The sequence below is a fragment of the Schistocerca serialis genome, chromosome 8, assembly GCF_023864345.2.
Source record: "Schistocerca serialis cubense isolate TAMUIC-IGC-003099 chromosome 8, iqSchSeri2.2, whole genome shotgun sequence".
In the NCBI taxonomy this organism is placed as follows: Eukaryota; Metazoa; Arthropoda; class Insecta; order Orthoptera; family Acrididae; genus Schistocerca; species Schistocerca serialis.
In genome coordinates, this window is record NC_064645.1 from 287,602,020 (window position 1) to 287,627,194 (window position 25,175).

A 25,175-nucleotide genomic window follows, 5' to 3' on the forward strand; every position below is an offset into this window, starting at 1 on the left:
CACACCATTCACTTTGTCATACATGATGAAAAATGACAATTTCACATATTAAAAAATGTTGCAGCAAGACTCCTCGCTGCACTGGACAGGTGCTCAAGAATTATAGAACAGTTAAGCAGTACCTTTTAGATTTGAAATTCTATCACTATCTCAATTTCTGATGGCAAATGGTGGAAGTCAGATATTAAAAAGATATCTTCTGACTAACCTAACTTTTGGCTGAAAGATTTTACATGAACAGTGATTGTATAACCTCCCTCTGACATACTATGACCAGCCATTCCACTGATATTGTATAGTAGTTCGTCTTAAACTCCTCATCCGGATGGTCTTTCAAAAATTACAATAATAATTATATGCTGGCCAGGTAAGCACAATTGCCAATTATCATGGAAAATATACATCCACAAAGCTTTCTCCATATTGTTTACAAATGACCAACACCCAACACTACCACTTTTACTAACATTTATATCAGCTCGTGAGAGATTCAGAGAATTTTGCAGTCAAGATTAATGAATCCTGTAATATCAAAGAACAGTTGTTCATTGATCTGAAAGTATGTGATAGAATAAATAAAACAGTAATGGAATATTATTCACAATCTACACTTGAATAGTTAGGATCAACACACACAAAACAAAACAAATGTACAATTATTATTATGATTATAAATAAATAAGTTCAATTATAACAAACGACTAGCAACATAAAATGTATATATTTCTGTCTTCAAATATATAATATATATATAGATATAATTCTCTTTGCTTTACAAATTTAATATACATATATAGATATAATTTCTATTGTTATACGTACATTTCACAATCAAATTATTAAAAGACATTTAGGATTATTTAAAACATTCCTCTCTCGACATGCATACACCAACTTTCAAAATGCAGATAATTATCACCACCTCTCTCTCTCTCTCTCTCTCTCTCTCTCTCTCTCTCACACACACACACACACACACACACACACACACACACACACACACTAAGCAGACAGACAAAGAATAGATCTCTGCTTCTCTTGTACAAATGAGCTCTTACTCTACAACTGGGCTCTTGGTAGGGGATAAAATATGCTCCAGACAAAGTTGTAGTACATCTCAGATCAATTGCAAGTCCTCTGCATTCAACAGACAATTGTATAAATAAAAGATCTAGACACAATAACACAACATTTCTTCCTTAACAACTGCAGTTGCAAGTTTTGTACTGATCTTATATGCAACAGTCATTTCCAAAAGAGACCAAATCACAAAAACAATACAATATTTGATTCAGCAAATTGATGAGCAGTATCCTGCATACAGCAGTTTTGCTAATTCCGTTTCCACCAAATACATGAGCTCAGTTTCTACTGGAACATTTTACTCTTTCAGAGCATCTGATTAATACATAGTTACATTTGCAACTGGTGGCACTGCAAAAAAAGTTTGATAAATATTGTGCTGAGTTTAAAGTCCAGTAGCATAACTGTATACTGAAATAATAACTTTTTTTGTGCTTATAAAATGAGCTCCATCATGCGTCATTAAAAATCCTGTATCAGCATATTCAATACATTACATGTACACAAGGCCAGTATTTATACTGGTAACTTAAACATGTTACCTGCAGTAATATCTGAGACCAGTTGGATAAATGACATGACCCATTCATCACAAATCGAAGGAGGATGGCAGTGGGGTTTGATCCAAATTGAGGCATGTGTTTTCCAGAAAAATATTACGTTTGAAATAATGAGTCTAACACGAGGAAGCATCATACACCACTTCCACCGAAGTAGATTTTTATCTAAACTGAGAACCAATCCAGAAAAAAAGAAAACTTTGGCAGTAAAGGTGAACAAACTGCAATTTCCATCTAATAAAACATTCTCTAAGAATGTTTTCAATTATTTTCTAATACTATATGTAACACTAACAGAAGCAGTTGCCAATAGTCACTGCAATTCTACATGAAGTATGTACTATTTTTCCAACAGATCATGCAGGTGACTAAAATCTCATATATCATCATGTTAAACAATATGATGATGTGCTTTTATTAATGTTTCAGAAACAACATGATAGGACTTCCAAGGGCTGTGTTTCCGCAGAGATGAATCATGTACGTGAATAAATCTTGAAAATAATATTATGCAGAAGAGTTGTGGATATTTCCACCATTTACACAGCACCAAATATTATGAGATTCCAGTTTTATTAAACACTGTTATTATACTAAAATAGCCATAATGCAGCATGTAAAATAAATTAACCACAGGACAAAGCATAAACTCTGTTTGTGCTCAGGTAATCAATGCCCATAGGCATTCAATTTACTGTTCTGGACTGAACAAAAGCAATGACTCATGGCATGTATAGAGCACTCTGTATTGCACAATGATTGAATGAGTATGAAAATAATTTTTGTGCAACAAGAGCATATGAATAAATACAATAGTAAGTAAACAGCTGTGGTGATAAACTACTTTGTGTTTTTATTGGAGGGATTGTTCTCATATGAAAGAGCAGAGTTTACAAACAAAATTAAACTTAAAAATTTCATTTCTGAAAGGCACTTTAAAAGATGAAGCATGAACCATTAATGGAAAAGGTACAGTGGGAATCTACTGATTATTTCAGAGTGCAAAAAGACTCAAATTGTGTTATTCATAGCTACAGGACTGTTCTCTCTTGAGCTGGTCAGTGGATCCATTGAAAGGGCAAGTAGCTCCAAGTTTCCTAGTGGTGCATTTTCTCTGGATATCCCTTTTACTATCTGGGAGGCGATGAACAAATTAGAATCTGGCTGGAGCAAATGGAGGAGCTAATTAGTGGATCTAGTTAACTGGTGAGTAAACTGTAGCTTTGGACTAGTGTGCTTCCTCCAGTTACCTACAGCACTATCATAAAAGGTGTTGAGGAAATGGATGAGGTGGTCATTTGCCAAAAGTCAGCTGTCGGAGATGGACACCGTGCATTCTAATACTTTACCTGTCATACAGAGAAGCAGGTACATTGAAGTTTAAATATATTTGAGAATTATTCTTGCAAAAGTGCTTTATCTGAAAATATTACATTTGTAATAAAAATAAATACTTTTTAGATATGTCAAAATGGAGACTGGATGTGTGTATTCATGATTTTTCTGAAATAGTGAAGGACGAAATGCAAGCTACAATATATACAAACATTACATGACATGTCAGTACCTTAAGCCAGAAGTGGAGGAAAGTCTAGCCTACAGCACAAAGATTATTTTACAATGAAGAGCTGGGAGAGAGAGACAGAGAGAGAGAGAGAGAGAGAGAGAGAGAGAGAGAGAGAGAGAGACAGAGACAGAGACAGACAGAGAGAGACAGAGAGAGAGAGAAGGAGATGCCTATAAGCATGAAAAGGAAAGCAAATACATGAAATCATTTGAAGATAATTGAAGACTGGAAATAGGAAATGCTGCAGGTGCCAAAATTGGAAATTTTCATTTTTTCCTTTAGACCACTGAATGTACCATGGCTAATAATTTACGATAGATTGGAAGTACCAGAGAAGTCTCCTTGTATTTCAAAACACGTTCACTAGATGAGGCAGTGTGCAAGTTCCTTTTGTTCATGGCTTGAGGAATGCTGAAATTGCCAAGCATGTATAACTGCAGTAGAGACAGATTACAACCTGTTTCCCACTAATTTTCATACAAACATCAAGCAACAATAGAATCTACTTTGTTTCAGTCATTTTTGAGATGAATTTTTGTAGCTAGTGCTTTATCATTGAAATGAAAGGCGAGATTAAAAGCATAAAGAAGAATAGTGGGCTAGGAATTCAAGGATAGCCATTTGTAACAAAGGGACAGCTGTTGTTCAGAAAGAACCGTCACAGCATGATGTTTAAAGCATTAGTATTTAACTGTGTATTGTGCGGCATAATGAAATAAAACAAAATATTGGGTAATTTTGTCATGGAATATTTTTATTTTTAGTGTTGTTATATTTTATTGTTATTATCATCATCATCATCATTTATATGATCATTCTAGTTATAGCTATTTGTTCTAGGTTACATGTAACCATAGATATAAGTGCAAATCACTGCATACAAACACAAGGACATCTATACATGCAGTTTTGTCAATATGTGAAGAAAAGCAGGGTACATACATAATGGGCTGTAATAAAGTAATCCTGTTGACATAAAAAGTCATGGTAAATATGATTAGCCACGTTAAAGAGGACAAGCTAGCACACATTATACTGTGTCCGATGGTCCAGGTGGACACTGTCAAGTACGCAATAACACATTTTTTGTACTGTCATCTGACAACTACAGACACTAGAAGACTATCTTATAAAAGGAGGGAGAACTTACGAAGTCGGTATAGGACATAGCGTACACACTACAAGTTCTCACACACATACGGTGAAGTTCAGCGAAGAACATACAAATTTGATTAAGCACAACCTGAGTCTTTCCCCAGAGAAGGAAGTCACTTTGGCAGATTAAAGTCAAGCAAGGACTAGTTTAGCCCATACTTTAGTGTAAGTCATACATATGCTTCTTTTACAGAAAAACATTTTAACTCTTCCATAATTGGTCTGACAGGCGTGAAAAATGCAATAAGCTGTATATGAAGATTGAAGGAACTGGAAATGACTGCAAAATATGAATCGAAGACACGTCTTGTAAAGGCTGGGAGAGCCCAGGAAATGATTGAAAATGACACTTTAGCTTATCAAATACCCTTAAGTGAAATCTGTACAGTTCGGTTGATCTCCAGGAGTTATGTTCACACCAAATCTCAAACAGGATACGAAGTTTTATTCAAGACAGCTCTAAAATTCCAACTTGAGCGTAAATATTGTCTTAGGTACATGACTGATGTGTATCTGGCATGATAATATGACTGGCAGAGCAGGTAATGAAGAGGTGTCATGTTTGCTTAAAAGTTTTGAGTTCAGGATGTAGTGGCAAGAAGACACTACTCATGTGGTGTGATACCAGTGTAGGACACAACAAAACAACATGATGGTAATGACTTTGATGTTACTTGCTTTGAAGCATATATGAAAGTGCTGAAATGAAATTTTTTTGGTTTCTGGTTGCAGCTACTCGGCTTCAGAGCGTTAATTTTTTGATATTTACTAGAATAATTAGAAACATTGCTTAGCGTTGTTAAAAGCTAAAAACCCTTCCAGGATGAAGGTGATTGATTAGATCTGGATTTCTTGGCTAACAAGTTGTTAAATAACAGCGAATGAAAGATAACCATCACTTCAGAAATATGTTTCAGCTCAGAAAAGAAAAGCAAACTTTTGATTAAAGCAGTTTGATGATGAAGACTGCAGGTTTGTTGTGTTGAAGATGTGGTTCAATCTACGTGACGTTCCCATCCTAGGAAATACTTCTGACCTTCCACTGACCAACAAGTTATGTGATGAAAAAACAAAGACCTATTAGTCAGGGTCTATATTCTTGAAATGAAGTACAGAGGCCAGAGGTTGAAAATCCCACTTGAGTTGTAAAGTTCTTTTATTATCACATGACTGGTTTCGGGCTCTTATAAGCCCATCTTCGGGACTCCCTGCTCTGTGCTCATAGGTAGCACATCGCGCCTAGTACACGTTCATCGTGGCACTCTGAGGCCACAGTACCAACTTACAACACCTGAAGATGGGCTTATAAGAGCCCAAAACCGGTTGTGTGATAGTAAAAGAACTTTACAACTGAAGCAGGATTTACGACCTTTGGTATAATGCTCAGTTGTGGATGTTCCTCCAACAGGATTGTTTGTTGAAATACAGAGGATTTTATTTCTCGTTGTATCAGTGATGCAAATACTTTTCTTCATTTCTGTTTGAAGTAAGAGTAGTGATGATGGATTCCCCAAAAGTGGAGCATGGCACTTACATCTTCACCTTCATTTTCATTTCTATAACTTGTTACATTTTTTTCAATGTTTTTCTGTTGTGTGTTACAAATGACATCAAACTATCACGAATTTCATTCCTTCAAATAAAATCATTTGCAATGTGAATTTGTCATGACTTTTTCCTGGTTTCCTTGACCTTGCACTTCACACTTTCATCAGCATTTCCTATTTCCACTCTACAACTGTGCACAAACATATCAAAAGCTTCTGAAAGTAGCAAAGGTGTGTGTGTGTGTGTGTGTGTGTGTGTGTGTGTGTGTGTGATGCATTAGTGACTATTCATCAAAGTAAAAATAGATTATCAATATTATTGGAGTGTCAAATACTAACTAAATGGATAGATGCATCACCCTACATGCAACATATGAGGAAGCAACACTACTCCGAGAATGTGGTGGCCAGATATTTGGAATTCCCCCACTCCCTATTCAGATGGAGCTACTCTGAGTGTCTGACTGAAACTGCACAAATGTTCAGCCTCTACCTACAACAGTTTCCAGGAACACTAAAGTTGAAGTGAGGATTTAAAAGAGCAAAGTTTTACACTAATATAAGAAAACAACATTAGTTTTGAAAATAACTGATGTGCCACATTTACAGCTACAAATTTCGAGGGGGGGCATTTGTCAAATCTGACAATACACTACTTTAAAACACATTATGCCACTGGACCTTTTGTATATAAAAGAATAGTAATAAAATTTAAAAAAAAGAGACAAGAAATACCACAGCTACTTCACAATGTGTAAAAACATTTGAAACAATGAGAAAAAGTTTTACTTACATAGACACAAAATGACATGTAAACAATGACACAATTGTTAATCAAATACTGCATAGCTAGTCCTAAAACAGTTGGCCACACCAAAAACAGCTACTCTTCCAAAACGCTAACAAGTAACACAGTTTTCTATTTTCTTTTTTTCAGAAATTATAAGACAACTACAGTGAAAGTATTCTGAGTTCCATAGTTGCCAACCACCATTCAGTTTCTGCAGAATACATTACAATAAATATAAAAAACAGAGCCAAGATATCATTTTCACATTTCTAAAACTTTTTAAACAAAAATATTTACACAATAAAATTGGGGTGAACAACAACAAGCAAATAGTATCCTTTGGCGACGAAAACATTTTGTGCACGTATTTACTCAATTACATTATTTATATATGTATATTTATATATATTTTTAATATTGGCTTCACTTCATTAGTTGTTACATCCTGGCAATATACACATATATACTGTACTTATAAATGCTTTGGCTAGTTATAAGTTTAAACTTTAGTCCACATTTCAGTTTTACAGTGTTTCCCTTAAATTTTCTCGCTGGCAATCAGAGTGGGATCTCCCACGTGACCCTCCCACAAACCACTGCTCTTCACCCTACTGACTTTCAACAGTACAGTAACACCTGGACGTAGTCCAAAAACATATTACCTATAAACAAAAAAATGTGTGTACTTTTTAAAATAAAAATAATTTAATACCTTAAACTGTTTATCAACAGAAAATAAACTAAGACAGACCACAGAAAGAATATTACCTAAAGCTGAAGCCAGTGACAGGCATCACAAGAGCTCATATTGGCGAAGGTGCATCCGTTGAATTATATCACGACAGTCATTGAACACACGCCGGATGTTTTCAGTGTCTACAGCACATGTAAAATGTGGGTAACAATAGTGCTTGCCATCTCCACTTGCTGTACTGATACGCTGAAAATGGGAAAGGAGGTGCATTTTAAAGATGAAAATTTTAAAAGTCCCCCTAATTTTTGTTTAGTCATTAAACTTTTCAATACTAATAAAAATGCAACAAATGGAGTGTAAATATTGTTCCAAGGACTGTCAAACAAAGGCTATGATTTACATTATAATTAGTCATGCAAGCAGACACCTGAAATGAAACATGTCACTAAAACAGAGGATGTCACTCTTCTGGCAGTTTAACATAAATCAGTGATCATTTTACCTTCTTCCTCCTACCAACTGTTTCCCAAAAACTGTGGAAACAGTAAGTATTCTACAACTTTTTGAGACACAGCATGCCATCTTTGTTAAAATTACTTTATTTATGAAGTATGCAACTGCAATTTCAGTCTTTAGCAATTTTCAATTGGAAAACTGTGAAAACAGATTGTACACACAGATTTTAGCACTTCACTAACTCAGTGCCTCGCAAAATGGTTGTTATATTATAAAAAGAAACATTACCTACATTCAGTTACAAAGCAACTAAGTATCATTCTAATCAAATATGGACACATTCTTTCCGTTGCATACACAGTCACTGGAGATGGACCATGCGGTGATACCATGCAACAAAATGCAGTACTTTTTTTTTTAATTTTGAAAAATATTAAAGAAGGGAATGTTAGTAACAATTATAATATAAATGACATTTTACATGGCACTATGTAAAGTGCTACAGTTCTATGGTTAACTCATTGTTTTGGTAGTGTTGTCCTTGACAACACCTAAAGGGTGAAATTTCTATTGTGAACAGTTAAAATTACTTTATTTCCACAGTCAAAGATGCCAATGACGTCTTTTAAAAGTTTTATATGACTGAACTCCATCCACAAAAAGATAACCAGTGTACATTAAGATTTTCTCATGCAATTCTTAATAATAACAGTGAAGATAGCAGATGTCAACTGCCGATGTATATTTCTTCACACATCATGAACCAACCAAAATTCTTGGAAGACTGTTTTATTTTAACAGCAAGTTACTCCAGGGTTATTCCAATTTTTGGTCAAATATTTGAAAAGAGCAAAAACAAGACTCACCAGAAATTACGCAACAGATTTTTCTCCGAATTTTTATAGCCAAGTGACGACACCAAAACCGACAACTGGGAAATTGATCAGCTTGAGGTTTTTCTTTAAAAAACACGAAAATAATCAGGGTAATTAGGAAACATGTAATTAGTGATTTGATGAATTTTTGTCCAAGGTTTCTTAGCCAAATGGGGAGCAGGAAAACAACAGATGGTGTATGTTTTGGATAAAAATACTCAAATGCTTGACGATACTGGGTAGGGGGGCAGTGTAGTAACATACTCTTAGTTCCTGTTCTCTGAACAACATCTGAAAATAAAAAAGAACAAACAGGCAGTTCAAAAGTTTGAAGGAATTACTTGCCTGAAAGTAAGAAATAAAACAGATTAGACACACATTCAATTGTGTGTCAAACTTTTTCTCTAACCTATTTCATTCCTTACTTGAAAAAATTATTGGGAAGTTAAACAATAGTTTCAGAGCAGTATGCTCAATTTTCTGATAGTAATACAATATTAAAAGGTGAAGGTAACATGTCATGATCTAAGGTTACAAAATTTACAAAGTAAAACCATCCTCAACCTGGGGTAGCTGCCTCCATGGCCAAGGACACTGACACATGGTTGTGCTGTGGAACTTTACCACGGAGTATGCCGGTTTGAATCCTGATGGTGAAAAAAGTTTTCACTACCAATATCTGGCCGATGGATGAAAGATGATAGCATAAAGTTCCTGATCACAAGACTTTGTGCCAATGTCCTGGTTTAGGTACCAAACCTCACACTGCAGTGCCTAATGAAGTAAGGGCATGGGACACTATTTATGGTGATCCAACTGTCAGATGTGGATTTAAGTTTTGTGGCCCCCTTGGCGCTATTCCTGAGGAGTAGGTTATGTGCCGGCACCAGGTTTCACTCTCTTCCTTCTATCATCACCATCACAGAACACAACCACGCTTCATACACACACACACACACACACACACACACACACACACACACTTTCTCTTCCTGTAATATTACAAATATTATAATGGAGCATGCTGCAAACAAATAAACAAAAAATAAAATAAAAACTTCTGTAGGTAAACCACCGTAGTGCTTCATCTCATTTTGAGACCATTACTGCAGTAACACCAACGATCTTTAGGAAATCGAAGTACAAAATTAAGATAAAAATGTAAATTCAGGGAACATTATGTATAAACATACTGTTGCAGAAGAAGCTGAGTAGCACAGTCACCGTGGTGTAATGGTTATGACACTAGACTGTTGCATGGAAGGTTGTGAATTCAAAATTCACCTGATCTGTAAAATTTTAACTTCTATATTCGGTTCGAGTACATTCTAGAAGTATTCACAAATGCCAAGAATCACTGTACTGGAATGTTCTCTAGCTTTATATATACTGTATGTGTTCTGGCCGGAGACAGTTCGCTCCGCACCCTTGTATGTGCAAGTGCTGAATAAACCTTCGTTAAGTGAAGTTAGTGTTCATCATTCATCTAATTACACCTTCTTCTACATGACATTATTCTGGTGGAGATGCTGTGTATTGGACCTTGTAATACCGCACATTATCGACGACACAGTGGCTCCCATCAGTCCATGACAAAGCCGCCGTTTACGTGGCGAGAAACCCAAGTTCAAGCCATATTCAAACAAGTGGCTGGAGATATATGAGCGTATAGCCAAATTTAACAAATGAGGTGAAGCGTGTGTTCGGCTAATGTATGTTTCTACTTGGAGGGCACTGCTAAGCAATGGTATGAGAACAACGAGGAGAAGTTCACAAGCTGTGAAGTTTCCCAGGTGGAACTGTGCAAGTATTTCGGTGTCACAGAACAACAGAAGTGCAAGGCTTAACATAAATTAAGAAACTTCCTGGCAGATTCTGAAGATAAATTAAAGCGCAGGGCACAGCTTCCAGGAGAAACTACAGCACTCAACATTCAATATGTCTTGGAGCTGTGTAAAACAGTGGATCCTAGAATAAAGGAGGAAAATAAAGTTGCACATCTCATGAAGGGTGTTGCTGAGGACATGTATCAAGCCCTATTCCTGAAAGAGGTTTCGACAGCAGACAACTTCATAAAAATGGTACCAGTATATCGAGACAATGCATCAAAAAATAATTACACGCAAGAAGTTTGAACAGCTTCCAAACACCGTATCGATGTCTCTGATGGGGGAAGCAACTGATTTCACAAGTGTTCTTCATCAGATAATGAGAGAGGAAGTTCAGAAGGCACTTTGATTGCACAGCGAGCAAAAAACCGAGATGCTTCAAGAGGTCACAAGGGAGGAACTGGAACAGACACTAAACCCAATCTCTTGTCCTTCATTTCCCTTTAAAATGGTGAAAAAGTCAAGACCCAGGTGAAGTTATGTTCCTACAATCATGCATTGGAAACCTGTTTGAGCACCAAGGAAGACTGATGTCTGGAGAACCCAGGATAACCAACCAGTATGTTTCCACTGTGGACGACCAGGACATGTGGTGCGCTATTGTCGAGAAAGGCGGTGGATATTTGATGACACCCGCGCCAGAAGACAGCAGACCGATCTTAGTCTACGCCAACTCCGGGACAACGAAGATGAACAAGAAGATCTGTGTGCAGGACAACGTAGGTCACCATCGCCGCAAGCTAACTGCTGGAGAGGATGCTTCCCAACACATCGATCAATGTCTCCATCGCCATTTAAAAACTCCAGCCGATCACCTATCCGCCGCAACCTGGAAAACTAAAGGGTGCGATCTTCCTTGGGGGTGAGGCCACCAAAGAGAAAAATCCTCCGCCGTCAATCACTACAAAAATGACAGGAAACTACGTCGATATCCTCATGGATGGCTGACCAGCCCAAGCTCTTGTGGACCTGGAGCACCATATTCAGTCATTTCGGAGAAGTACCATCACCAGTTGCAAAAAACCACATTCGTCGACAACAAATCATTTCTGCTGAAGGTGGCTAAAGGGAAATATGTAAAACCTACAGGAAGATGTACCATTCCTGTGGGTATAAGTGGCCATACACAGCCCTTAGAATTCATCGTCTTACAAGAGTGTAGTCATGTCATTCTCGGATGGGACTTTTTGAAAGCTTCTCTGGCAATTATAGATTGTGGTTGCTCAAAAAGATTATGCTAGATGAGATGAGATACTGTGGACAGGGAGATGCACATCTGAGTGCGTGGAGACGATGTGTGCTGGATAAAGTGATCGTTCCTGCAGTCAGCACTAGAAAGGTAACTTTCATGTCTCATGCCATGCATCAAGTAGTGGAATGTAAGAGAAGCATACTACTGAAGAATAACTTTGTCTCCCCAGCCTCTGTCATCTCATTTAAGAACGGATTTGGGGAACTGGGGAGAGTTAACTGATTTGGGGAACTGGGGAGAGTTAACTGTCACCGAGAACTGCAGATCCTTCCAATATGCATGTGCGTAGCAAACGCTGAGCCGTTAATTGCTGAACAGCTGCGCGTCACAGAAACCTCCCATGCCGAGTCTGTGGGCAAAATTGGTGCTACCACTACGAGACAAGATCTTCTAGCTCGACTATCACCAGATCTAACTAGGAGCGACAGAAGAAGCTACTTGCTATTCTTCAAGAGTTCTGAATGCTTCAATCCACTGATGAAGAGCAAATTAGATAAACTGATGGTGAAGCATTGGATTAGCACTGGAGACCACCAACCAATAAGCCAGAGAGCGTACCATGCGTCAGCAACGGAACGTTGAATAATTCGCGACGAGGTAGAGAAAATGATGAAGAATTACATCATTCAGCCTTTGCAGAGCCCATGGTCGTCACCAGTGGTCCTCGTCAGGAAGACGGATAGCAGTTGGCACTTTTGTGTTGATTCAGGGAGCTTAATGAGATAACTAAGAAGGACATTTACCCCCTTCCATGAACTGACGATACACTACATTGTCTGAGGGGGGCCCAAGTTTTTCTCAACCATGGACATGTACTTGGGATACTGGCAAATCAAAGTAGATGAGACTGATCATGAGAAAACTGCATTCATCACCCCTGAGGGCCTGCACGAGTTTAAGGTAATGCCGTTTGGTTTGTGTAATGCACCAGCAACTTTTACACGGATGTCCACCTGAAGTGGACGATGTGTCTTTGTTATTTAGATGACATTATAGTGCTCTCGGAGACATTTGATGAACACGTAAAAAGACTGAGGGCCGTTCTTAAGTGTCTCCAACAAGGCAGACTGAAACTTAATCCAAGAAAGTCTCTCTTGGAAGCAAAAGAAATCAAAATACTTGGACACCTTGTGTCAAACAAAGGTGTGCGGCCAGACCCAGAAAAGGTGAGATCTATAATGGAATTTCCTATTCCTAAAAATGTTAGAGATGTGAGAAGCATCCTCAGATTATGTTCTTATTACTATTGTTTTATCAACGACTTTTGTATCAAAGCCAGGCCACTCCAAGAGTTAATAAAAGCTGATGCAAAATTTGATCTGGGGTGGTGCTCAACAAGATTCTTTCAATGTGCTGCGAAAAGCTCTGACGACTGACCCTGTACTTGGTCTGCATGATGAGAGACCTGCTACAGAACTACACACAGATAACAGTGGGTATGGGACAGTGCTGTTCTGGTGCAAATTTCAGATGGGAAAGAGAAGGTTATAGCCTATGCTTCTAGGACACTTACAGAATCTGAGAGGAACTACTCAACTACAGAAAGAGAATGTCTTGCTGTGATCTGGGCCATGTGCAAATTATGACAGTACCTCTATGGAAGGCCATACACAGTTGTTCCAGACCATCATTCACTTTGTTGGCTGACAGGTCTTAAGGATCAAACAGGACAACTTGCCAGGTGGGCACTACGTCTTCAAGAGTATGATATTACTATAGTGTATGAAAGTGGAAGAAAACACCAAGATGCCGACTGTCTCTCAAGAAACCCTGTGCAAGACCATCAAGACTTTGAAGAAGATGGTGACTGTCTCGTTGCGCTCCAGGATCTCTCTGCCGAGCAGAAGGACGACGCCAAGATATCTCAAATTATGTTGCCTTAAATCGGTCAGAGGAAGTGAAAGGACAATTTAAGGCAGTTAATGGATTAGTTTGCAAGAAAAAATTTGATCCTTTTGGAAAGAGAGTGTTTTCTGGCCAGGTTTATTTAGGAGTGTCCGTCACTATGTGTCGACTGTCAAGAGTGCCAGAGGAGAAAGGCAGTTCCTGAGAAACCACCTGGCTGACTCATGCCAATCACATCAGCCGAAACACCTTTCCAGCATGTTGCGATTGACCTCCTCGGACGATTTCCAATGTCTGCTAGTGGCAATAGATGGATTATTGTTTGCACTGATTATGTGACATGCTATGCCATTACAAAAAAATGGTTCAAATGGTTCCGAGCACTATGCGACTTAACTACTGAGGTCATCAGTCGCCTAGAACTTAGAACTAATTAAACCTAACTAACCTAAGGACATCACACACATCCATGCCTGAGGCAGGATTCGAACCTGCGACCGTAGCGGTCACGCGGTTCCAGACTGAAGCGTGTAAACCGCACGGCCACACCGGCCGGCTCCATTACAAAAGCCGTGAAAACAGCCAAAGTATACGGAGTAGCCAAATTCACCGTAGAAGACATTGTATTAAAACATGGTGCCCCAAGGTCGTTAATTACAGATTGAGGGAAAGTTTTTCAATCTAATCTTGTGACAGAGATACACCGTCGGTGCAACATTACTCAACACATGACAACTGCCTACCATCCGCAAACTAATGGGCTTACTGAACGCCTTAGTAAGACCTTGGCCGATATGCTATCAATGTTCATCAAAGTTTAGCAGAGCAACTGGGATGAGGCGCTACCTTTTGTGACGTTTGCCTACACCACCGCCAAACAAGACACACGGGATTTATGTCATTTTTCCTGGGGCACGGGCATAAGGCGTCTATGATGATTGACACTATGTTTCCATTACATCCTGTCCGATGTGGACGATTACCACATCAGCCACGTGCTGAGGAAGCTCGGCGGTTCCCTCAACTCTGCATACTGCAAGCTCAAGAAAACAATTGCCGAAGGTATGACGTGAGGCACCACCCTGTTGTATACCAGCCTGGTGACCTTGTCTGGATCTTCACCCCTGTTTGGAACGTTGGTCTCACTGAGAAGCTCCTCAGGCGCTACTTTGGACCTTACAAGGTTGTAAAACATTTGTCTGATGTTACTTATGAAGGTGAAGATTTCGACCCCGACACAAGACGGTGAAAGATCAGAGATATGGTCCACATCCTTCAAATAAAGCGCTCCAAGGATCCTGCAACCCAGGGTGTTTAGGAATCAGTGGGAGCCACCTCTCAAAGTTGTTATTTCCTTGGAAAATGGAAATGATTGTACAACATTGTGGGCCAGGAGTCCACCATTCAGGGAAGTTCGGCCGTCAAGGGCAAGTACTTATTGTATTCGAGGTCACACTGGGATACTTGTGGTCAGAGACGTGGATGAAATGATGATGAGGACAACATAACACCCAGTCCCTGAGCGGAGATAGTCTCCTGCCACAGCCGGGAATTGAGCGCGGGCCCCTTGGTATGGCATTTTGCCGCTCTGACCATTCAGCTAACAATGGTGGACTGTTATTTCCTTTACAGATGTAAAAGACTTGTAGCGGGGACCAAGTCAATTACGTGTAATTGAAACACTCGTGTCCACAAACCTGCTGTTTTTCCACTACACACAAAATACTACAATACTAATTCAAATCTCCCACATTTTCAGCGAAAATGGCTGGGTATTATGTACACCATTCACTGCTCAGCTAATGTCTCATGCCCACTACAGGTTTGTTTACATGCCATTCAGTTGAGTTTGTGATCTGCCTAGAGAAATTTGTATCTGTCGTTTCCTTGTGGTCTCTGTTCATACTGCACTACCGTACAGCAGTAATAATTCACTACAGTACAGAATGCAAGCTGTACATACACTTCATTATTAGTGTACTGCTGTTGACCATACTGATCTTCACATTTGCAGACTACATTGACATGATGTTGTCGTACAGCAAAGCTCGGATCAATGGGAGAGCTGCTCATCAGTTGTACATGAAGCATTTTCTATACCACCAGATGTACCAGTGGGCGACGGAAACAGGTACATTCATCACCGGCAGGGGAAACTGAGGTGTTGCATGGCAGTGGCTTACACCCGCAGCTTTCCATGCAGTGGGATAGGATGCAATTACAAGTACCAGAAAGACAACAGATAGACTGAATGTCAATTACCAGAACGGCCTGGTGTGTTTTGCTTGAGCAGCAGCAGCTACACCCGTACTATTTCCAGAAGGTAGCGGCAATGGAGCCACTAGATTCTGCATCACAAGCCCACTTTTACAGGTGGTTCCCACACACTTATGTGGACGAGCCAAATTCCACAGCATATCCCTTTCACAGATTATGCCAAGTTCACAAGTGAAGGTATTCTCACTTTCCACAACAGGCACACGTGAGCTGATGAAAACTCAAATGTGTGTGCCTCTGGTTTTCAGGAACTATATGGTTTCAACTTTTGGGCAGGGTCCCTCAAAGGACAAGTGACCGGGCCATACCTTCTTCCACCACATCTCACAGGTGCCTCATACCTATGATTCATTGGAAGCATGCTGCATCGGTTCTTGGAAGATGTTTCGCTGGATAGCATCAGAACACGGTTCCAACATTATGGTGCACGATCTCAATTTTCTCATGAGGTCCAACATCACTTGGACCAATGATTTGGGGTTCAATGGATAGGTCGTGCTGGCCCAATTGTTTGGCCTGCACATTCTCCTGACGTAAAGCTATTAGACTACTACCTGTGGGGTCACATGAAATCCTTGAGTTACAAGATCCCTGGGGCATCCGAGGAAGACCAGGTGGCACAGGTCATGACTGCATGACAGATGCTGGAGGACCAAGGACTGGTGTATGTGTGTACTGGAATGTACTGGAATGTGGTAAAAAGGTACCATGTGTGTGTTGACATGAGTGGTTGTCACGAGCCCTGCTTGTAAGTGGATCCAGATGAAAAGCAGCAGGAGTCAGAGAGAAATGTGTGTTGTATTCTGTGTGTAGCAGGAAAATTCTATATTAACTGATATGAGTTCCTATGTTATACTTGATCCTCTTGTTCCCACTACGAATGCTCAGGGTCTGTACAGGGTATTTAGTTACATTCTATATTGTTTAGCACTCACTAACTAAAAGAAATAAAATGTCCTGTGTCCCTACTGCTATTTATGTGGTGTCCTGTATTTGTGTCACTACATTAAGAAGTTCACTCAAGAAACATCTGTATTCTCTAATATCAAATACTTTTACAAGGGGCGTTCAATAAATATTGCAACACAGCTTTTTTCTCGGCCAATTTCAGTTGAAAAGATGCAGAATTTGCTGTGGGACACATTCCCGCTTCAGCCCCTCTTGTTTCATCAGATTCTGATAAGTGGCAGCCTATACATAGCCTCAAAATTGTATCTGTAACGGAAGTGCATTCCAAGCAGAGAGATGTCATCGAGTTTCTTTTGGCGGTAAGCCAGAACAATCACAGATATTCATAGGCATTTGCAGAAAATTTCATAGGCACTTGCAGAATCTATGGACATCTGGCAATGAAGAAAAGCATTGTCTGTCATTATGCGAGGCATCTGCCATCACTACAATACGGTTGCGCAAAAACCATGTAGGCATACAGCCCTCCCTCTAATCCTATTGTAGCCAAAAAAGTGGGGAATAATACGATGTATTGAAATTCTTAATGACACAAACCTGCTTTCAGATAAAATGTGTCGCATTACTTACTAAATGCTCCTCGTATATTGATGATCACTTATACAGCAATCACTCAGGTGTGAATGCCATGTAAGATGTATATATTGATCTGGGGACCTAGAAACAACAGAAAGGCTTCATCCCCTATGTAGTCTCAGTGATACACAAACCCACAACAGGCTAGAGCAGTCCACTCACCCCCACCCCACTGCCGCCCCACACTGAACCCAGGGTTATTGTGGTTCAGGCCGCCCCACACTGAACCCAGGGTTATTGTGGTTCAGCCCCCCCCCCCCCCCCCAGTTTTCCAGATGAGTATGCATGGTAGAGTAATTATGGTGTACCTGTACGTGGAGACAGAGTTTGTGCAGCAATCGCCGACATAGTGTAACTGAGGCGGAGTAAGGGGAACCAGCCCACATTCACCAAGGCAGATGGCAAACTGCCTTAAAAATCATCCACAGGCTGGCTGGCACACCGGACCTCAACACTATTCCATCGGGTGGATTTGTGCCGGAGACCGGCACACCATCCCACTCGGGAAGCAGTGCACAGCTAGCCAGGCGGGTGGCATGTAAGATACTTTGCAGTAACTCACAAAGAACTTTTTCTGTTTTTATACTAGACTTAAGGCAATAAAAATACTCTTCCTTTTATTGTAAGGGTCAACAATATACAACATTGTTACATTGCTGAGTCGCGATTGGCAAAATAAAAAGATTCACACAATCATAGCTTTTGGCCATTAAGGCCTTAGTCAGCAGTAGAGAATATCTTTGGCTTCCCTCTGACAACCATGCCTCCATCCTGGCTACCCTCCCTGTTTTCCTTTCCCTGTTGCTTCATAACCTGGGTTGTGAGTAACTGAATCCACTTTCCCTTCTTCCCTTTCTTTCGCCCCTCTCCTCCCTGATGAAGGAACATATGTTCCGAACGCTAAGAACGTAAATTTTCGGTTCTGTTTTTTGTGTATCTATCGGCTGTACTGAGCTGAGGTAAATACTGGCCAGCCCCTCTATCTCTTTGTTAGTATTTGTTTCACATCTTTATATGAGATTTTCCATTAATCATTATTGTACTGTGTCATGCATTATTTGTCACATTCTGATAATGAGTATTTACAACCTGTTGTCGCTCACGGCATGGCTTGCTTTTGTGCGCGCTGCCGCCGCTTACAATGAAAAAAGAGAGGAATTGTCTCATTAACGAAACCGACAAGAGACTATCTGTTGTTACTTACACTGCTGCTTTCTTTGATAATCACCAACAAGAACCAAATAATAGACTGCATATGATAGATTTTCTGAACGAGAGTTTAGCGAAAATTTTTCTCCATTTGAAAATCTTTGCAGACGCCTCTTTAGTACATTACATTCAGCACAGAAATTAGAGTCATCTTAGATTTAAAAATCTAGTCAGTTGCCGTGCTTCATTTCTGACTGTATCACTATTCAGCATAAGAATAATACGAATATAAACATGACATGATATGTATATTCTTCCGCATTTGCTGTTGTCTCACTCTAGCTTCTTAGTTTATTAGGCAGACAGGATTTAAATGAGATAGCAGCAAGCACGAAAGAATATACGGCATAATGTTTACATTCTTCTACCCTTTCTTTTAATTTATTTACTGACGCAGAGGTTTTGGCGCCAGTATTTATCTTCGTGCCTGCAAAGCATACCTGTGTTGCGCTACATATATTTGACGACAGAAGTTAGTTGTGGCGACACCTACCAACATTTTTCAGAACTTCCGCGTACTTTGCACTCGATTCTAAGCCGCAGGTGGTTGTGGTCTTTAAAGAGGCTGTGGAAACCTGAATTTTTGTTATCAACTTCACAATATAATTAAATCTTGGAAAGTTCTGGCAGAATGTAAATAATTTAGGAATAAAGGTAAAAGCTCATGAAACTGTGAAATCATTGAGTTGCTGAAGGATTGGTTGCGTGGACAAAAGAAGCAGGAAGTGGGAGTGATGATTGGGGAAAGGTGGCTGATGGCTCTTGCTGTAGCCAAAAGCAGAGAAGACCAGCCAGTGGTTTAACATACTGCTGAGCACATGGATTTCAATGGCTGTTTCATAATCTATGGCGTCTGGATTCTTCCCTCCAGCAGCAACTTTTCTGAACTACATACTTGGTAATTATCCTTGAAAATTCCTTTGCTTTCATAATCCTCCTGACCTATTACACAGCTCTACAAAATAAAAATTTTTTTTCGTTGCCAGGGAAGTTTGAACGAAAATGGGATATTGTTATGATACTCATTCCGAGTATATTTGTACTTTTTCCAAATTGGCTCTGGTTTTTGAGATATAGGTTATTTGTGGAAATGAGAGTTTCATGTGGATAATATCGACTGCAGGGTCCATATATAGTGTAATGTATTTGCTACCTGTTTTTTAATTAGTGATATTGTACTATCTTTATTAAACAATTGTGCTCAGGGAGTGCATCTGTGTGGTTGAGGATTACATCATGCAAACATCACACTGTCAGCATGTGTTCAGTCCTGTTGTGCGGTGCGTGTGTTGAAGGTATTGAGGGTTGTGCAGATTTGAATTCAGCGGTACTCGACATTCATTTGTTGGCCGAGGTAATCCCCGCAACAGCCGATAGGTAGCGTTCAGTGTAAACAAGAAAAATGGCGATGGTCGAAAGTCACACACATGTGCAGTGCAGCTTCAAGGAGATAGAACCTTTTCATCGTGACGTAGCAAATAAGAGGTGAGTATTCATTTCACACAAAACAATTAATGATGTTTGTTGGATGTGATTGACATGCAAATACAAGAAAGTTCTGCATAATATGTAGTATTTGTGCAATTTTGTTTTAGGAAAACATGAGTTCTTCACGCCGTCTTTGCGTGAACCATCCAGATGAGTTCTGCTACATTTGTGGTGAATACGTTCTTCAAAAGAACAGGAAGAATATCACTCCTTTTGTGAAGGAAGCGTATCTGGCATATTTCGGAATTAAACTTGGAGATCAAGACAAGGCGTGGGCACCCCATAAAGTTTGTAAATGCTGTGTGGACTGCTTACAGCAGTGGACAAAACGAAAAAGGAAAAGCTTAAACTTCGGAGTGCCTTTGGTATGGCAAGAGCAGAAGAACCATACAGATGATTGCTATTTTTGCATTGTTAATGTGAAAGGTTTTAATAGGTTCAAAAAACGAAAGTGGGAATATCCCGATTTGGAGTCGGCAAGAAGACCGGTCGTGCACAGCAACGATGTTCCTGTACCAACCTTCACAACATTACCCACGCTAACATCATCAGATGACGATGTGCACGGCGAGGAATGTACAAGTAGTGGTTCGGAATACGAAGGACGTGAGACACAACCCCAGCAGTTCGACCAGAAGGAGCTCAGTGACTTGATACGAGAACTCAATCTTTCAAAGCAAGCATCAGAACTCTTAGCATCCAGGCTTAAGGAAAAGAACTGTCTTCATCCAAGTGTTAAAATAACAGCTTACCGGACGAGAGAAGAAAACCTTCTTCCATACTTCAACCAAGAAGAGGTTATAGTGTATTGCAGCAATATACCCGGACTTTTACTTGAATTGGGGCTGCCGGAATATAGACCAGAGGACTGGTGTCTCTTCATAGACAGTTCCACTAGAAGTTCAAAATGTGTTCTCCTACACAATGGCAATCGTTACGCATCTATTCCAATTGCCCACTCAACAAAACTTTGTGAAGCATATGCTAACATCAAGATGGTTCTGCGGAAAATTCAGTATATGCAGCACCAGTGGTTGATTTGTGTTGATTTGAAAATGGTGAACTTCTTGCTTGGACAACAAAGTGGATACACAAAGCACCCATGTTTTATCTGCATGTGGGATAGTAGGGCAAAGCACGAACATTGGAAGCAGAAAACATGGCCTCCAAGGGAACATGTGGCTGTTGGTGAAGCAAACATCATTAATGAACCTCTGGTTAGTAGGGACAAGATTGTTCTTCCACCATTACATATTAAGTTAGGACTAATGAAGCAATTCACCAAAGCTTTAGACAGAAATGGTAATTGCTTCACATACATCTGCAATACGTTCCCTGGACTCAGTAGTGAAAAACTTAAAGCAGGAATATTTGATGGTCCTCAAATTCGCAGGCTCATCAACGATACCAATTTTACAAGTGTCATGACTGTCACTGAAGCATCGGCCTGGAACAGTTTTGTCGCTGTTGTAAAATGTTTTTTGGGCAATCATAAAGCTCCCAATTACGAGGAACTGGTCAAAAACATGCTCACTAACTTTCAAAACTTAGGAGCTAACATGAGCATAAAATTGCACTTCCTTCACAGCCACTTGGATCGATTTCCTCGTAATCTAGGTGATTTCAGTGAGGAACAAGGAGAGCGGTTCCATCAAGATATGAAAGGAATAGAGGAAAGATATAAAGGAAGATGGGACAGGCATATGATGGCAGATTATTGCTGGAATCTGCAACGTGACTGTTCTGAAGAGACCTATAAAAGGAAAGCGTGCAGGAAGCGGTTCGTCATGGACGGAAAATGATATACGTATAGAGAAACTTTTCAATTATGTTTTATACGTGGACAAATGCCTATCAGGTTTTCATAGAAGCTATTTATAAAGATTATTTTCTTTTTTCAATGTAGTTTGTAGCGCTTGAGTTCAGTATTAACAATTTTTTTTAATTTTTTGAATAAATCATGCATTATCTCAAAAACTAGAGCCCAACTGCATAAATGGTTGCTATATTCGTCCTCAGCACCACTAACCCATCCTAAAGCCACTCAAATATCCTTGGCAAGAAAATGAGTGTTGACCAGTTTTATTGTATTGCGTGACCACAGATAAAACAACTATACTATTTACATCTGAGGAATTTTGTTTCCAGGACAGTAACTAAAAGTCATAGATATTACAAAATGGTGAATACGGAAACACTGAATTTTATACCAACTTCACATGGAAAGCTCGCTGAGAATACGTAAAATCAACTTACATCATTTTTCCATTAGTAGATGTACTCTTTCTCTATCTTTCAGTACCACTGAAATGATTCTAAAATATGTCAACCTCTTGAAATTAGCTCTGGATGTACTCTAAAGTTTTACATAGCCTTAACTGTGTGGCTTTTATGTGGCCTTTATGTAATGTTGGCATGACTGATTTTTACATAATTTTTTTGTTTGAACACATGTGTCGGCTTAGGAATGTCATTCGTTTTGTTTTTTTCCAGTGGTAACCCCCCATTTCCCATCGGTGGTCCATTAGTTAGTTGTCTTCAAATGGTTATGATTAAATTTTGAATTTATGTTCATTTTGTCAGTAGTATTAAATCTATGAAGTTATGGTTGCCATATTGGCTAAGGTTATATGGTTGTGTCCACCTTCTTGATATCATCAAGGGTCAAAGCCGATGACAATATCGGAAGTTATGGTATTTCCAAAATTAAGGTTTTGAATATAGGGTATACACTTCCCATTTTTCTGTTGATTTCTACCTTTGGCGTCTGTTAGGGCTCTGCAAGCACGTGGTCCGTACATGCCTGCAGCGTGTGACAAAGAGAACGAGCACATTTTGCAAATGTCGTTGGAAGTTGCCAAAGATGACCGCTGTTGCCACTGAGTGACTGAACGCTTATCAACAGCCACAAGGATGTTAACAGCCATGCATATATCACAAGCTACCACTCACTTGCACATAGGCTACAAATTTGCATTGTGCACATGCGCAACGTGCTTCCATTACCAACAGAGTTAGGCCAAATTTATTTAAAAGATGCATAATGAATACAAATAAAAATTGTTGTTCATTATTCGAGAATAACATACACTCCTGGAAATGGAAAAAAGAACACATTGACACCGGTGTGTCAGACCCACCATACTTGCTCCGGACACTGCGAGAGGGCTGTACAAGCAATGATCACACGCACGGCACAGCGGACACACCAGGAACCGCGGTGTTGGCCGTCGAATGGCGCTAGCTGCGCAGCATTTGTGCACCGCCACCGTCAGTGTCAGCCAGTTTGCCGTGGCATACGGAGCTCCATCGCAGTCTTTAACACTGGTAGCATGCCGCGACAGTGTGGACGTGAACCGTATGTGCAGTTGACGGACTTTGAGCGAGGGCGTATAGTGGGCATGCGGGAGGCCGGGTGGACGTACCGCCGAATTGCTCAACACGTGGGGCGTGAGGTCTCCACAGTACATCGATGTTGTCGCCAGTGGTCGGCGGAAGGTGCACGTGCCCGTCGACCTGGGACCGGACCGCAGCGACGCACGGATGCACGCCAAGACCGTAGGATCCTACGCAGTGCCGTAGGGGATCGCACCGCCACTTCCCAGCAAATTAGGGACACTGTTGCTCCTGGGGTATCGGCGAGGACCATTCGCAACCGTCTCCATGAAGCTGGGCTACGGTCCTGCACACCGTTAGGCCGTCTTCCGCTCATGCCCCAACATCGTGCAGCCCGCCTCCAGTGGTGTCGCGACAGGCATGAATGGAGGGACGAATGGAGACGTGTCGTCTTCAGCAATGAGAGTCGCTTCTGCCTTGGTGCCAATGATGGTTGTATGCGTGTTTGGTGCCGTGCAGGTGAGCGCCACAATCAGGACTGCATACGACCGAGGCACACAGGGCCAACACCCGGCATCATGGTGTGGGGAGCGATCTCCTACACTGGCCGTACACCACTGGTGATCGTCGAGGGGACACTGAATAGTGCACGGTACATCCAAACCGTCATCGAACCCATCGTTCTACCATTCCTAGACCGACAAGGGAACTTGCTGTTCCAACAGGACAATGCACGTCCGCATGTATCCCGTGCCACCCAACGTGCTCTAGAAGGTGTAAGTCAACTACCCTGGCCAGCAAGATCTCCGGATCTGTCCCCCATTGAGCATGTTTGGGACTGGATGAAGCGTCGTCTCACGCGGTCTGCACGTCCAGCACGAACGCTGGTCCAACTGAGGCGCCAGGTGGAAATGGCATGGCAAGCCGTTCCACAGGACTACATCCAGCATCTCTACGATCGTCTCCATGGGAGAATAACAGCCTGCATTGCTGCGAAAGGTGGATATACACTGTACTAGTGCCGACATTGTGCATGCTCTGTTGCCTGTGTCTATGTGCCTGTGGTTCTGTCAGTGTGATCATGTGATGTATCTGACCCCAGGAATGTGTCAATAAAGTTTCCCCTTCCTGGGACAATGAATTCACGGTGTTCTTATTTCAATTTCCAGGAGTGTACGAAAATACTCAACTGGAACATTATACACTCACATGATTTAAAACATCTATTCATCATTTGTGAATAAAAAGCATTATGAATAATAGAAAAATCTGAAAGCCCACGACATTTATTCCTCCATTCCTTTGACATTTATTAAACAAATGTATGTTTTGTTGCTTTGAAATTAGTTCTTACGACAACCCCCTTCTGAAAGACGTTGTCAGAAAGTTTATTAAACTTTCGAAGATTTGCCATAATGACACAGTAAAGAAAATGCATTCTGCATCTTAAAAAAGAATATTGGTGATTTCAGTCATAAATAGAAATATCAAAAAGGTAGGTAGATTTTTATCTTTAGCAAAAGTGATAAAAAGCAGATTTCAGAGTACTTGACAGCTCAACACAAAAGTTTTGTCTCAAGTACAGATAGTGTTGAGGATCAGGGGAC

General features: G+C 40.3%; 1 protein-coding gene across 1 annotated transcript in view; it reads right to left on the reverse strand.

The window, feature by feature from the left end:
- Positions 1-702: 702 nt before the first annotated feature.
- LOC126416747 (guanine nucleotide-binding protein G(s) subunit alpha) overlaps positions 703-25,175 on the reverse strand; it is a 373,751-nt gene continuing 349,278 nt past the window's right edge. Inside the window, exons 10-11 of the mRNA XM_050084587.1 lie at positions 7,471-7,642; positions 703-7,364 (exon numbers count right to left, since the gene is read on the reverse strand). Coding sequence (XP_049940544.1) covers positions 7,496-7,642 — 147 coding nt within the window. The 3' untranslated portion in view covers positions 703-7,364; positions 7,471-7,495. The remainder of the gene's footprint in view (positions 7,365-7,470; positions 7,643-25,175) is intronic.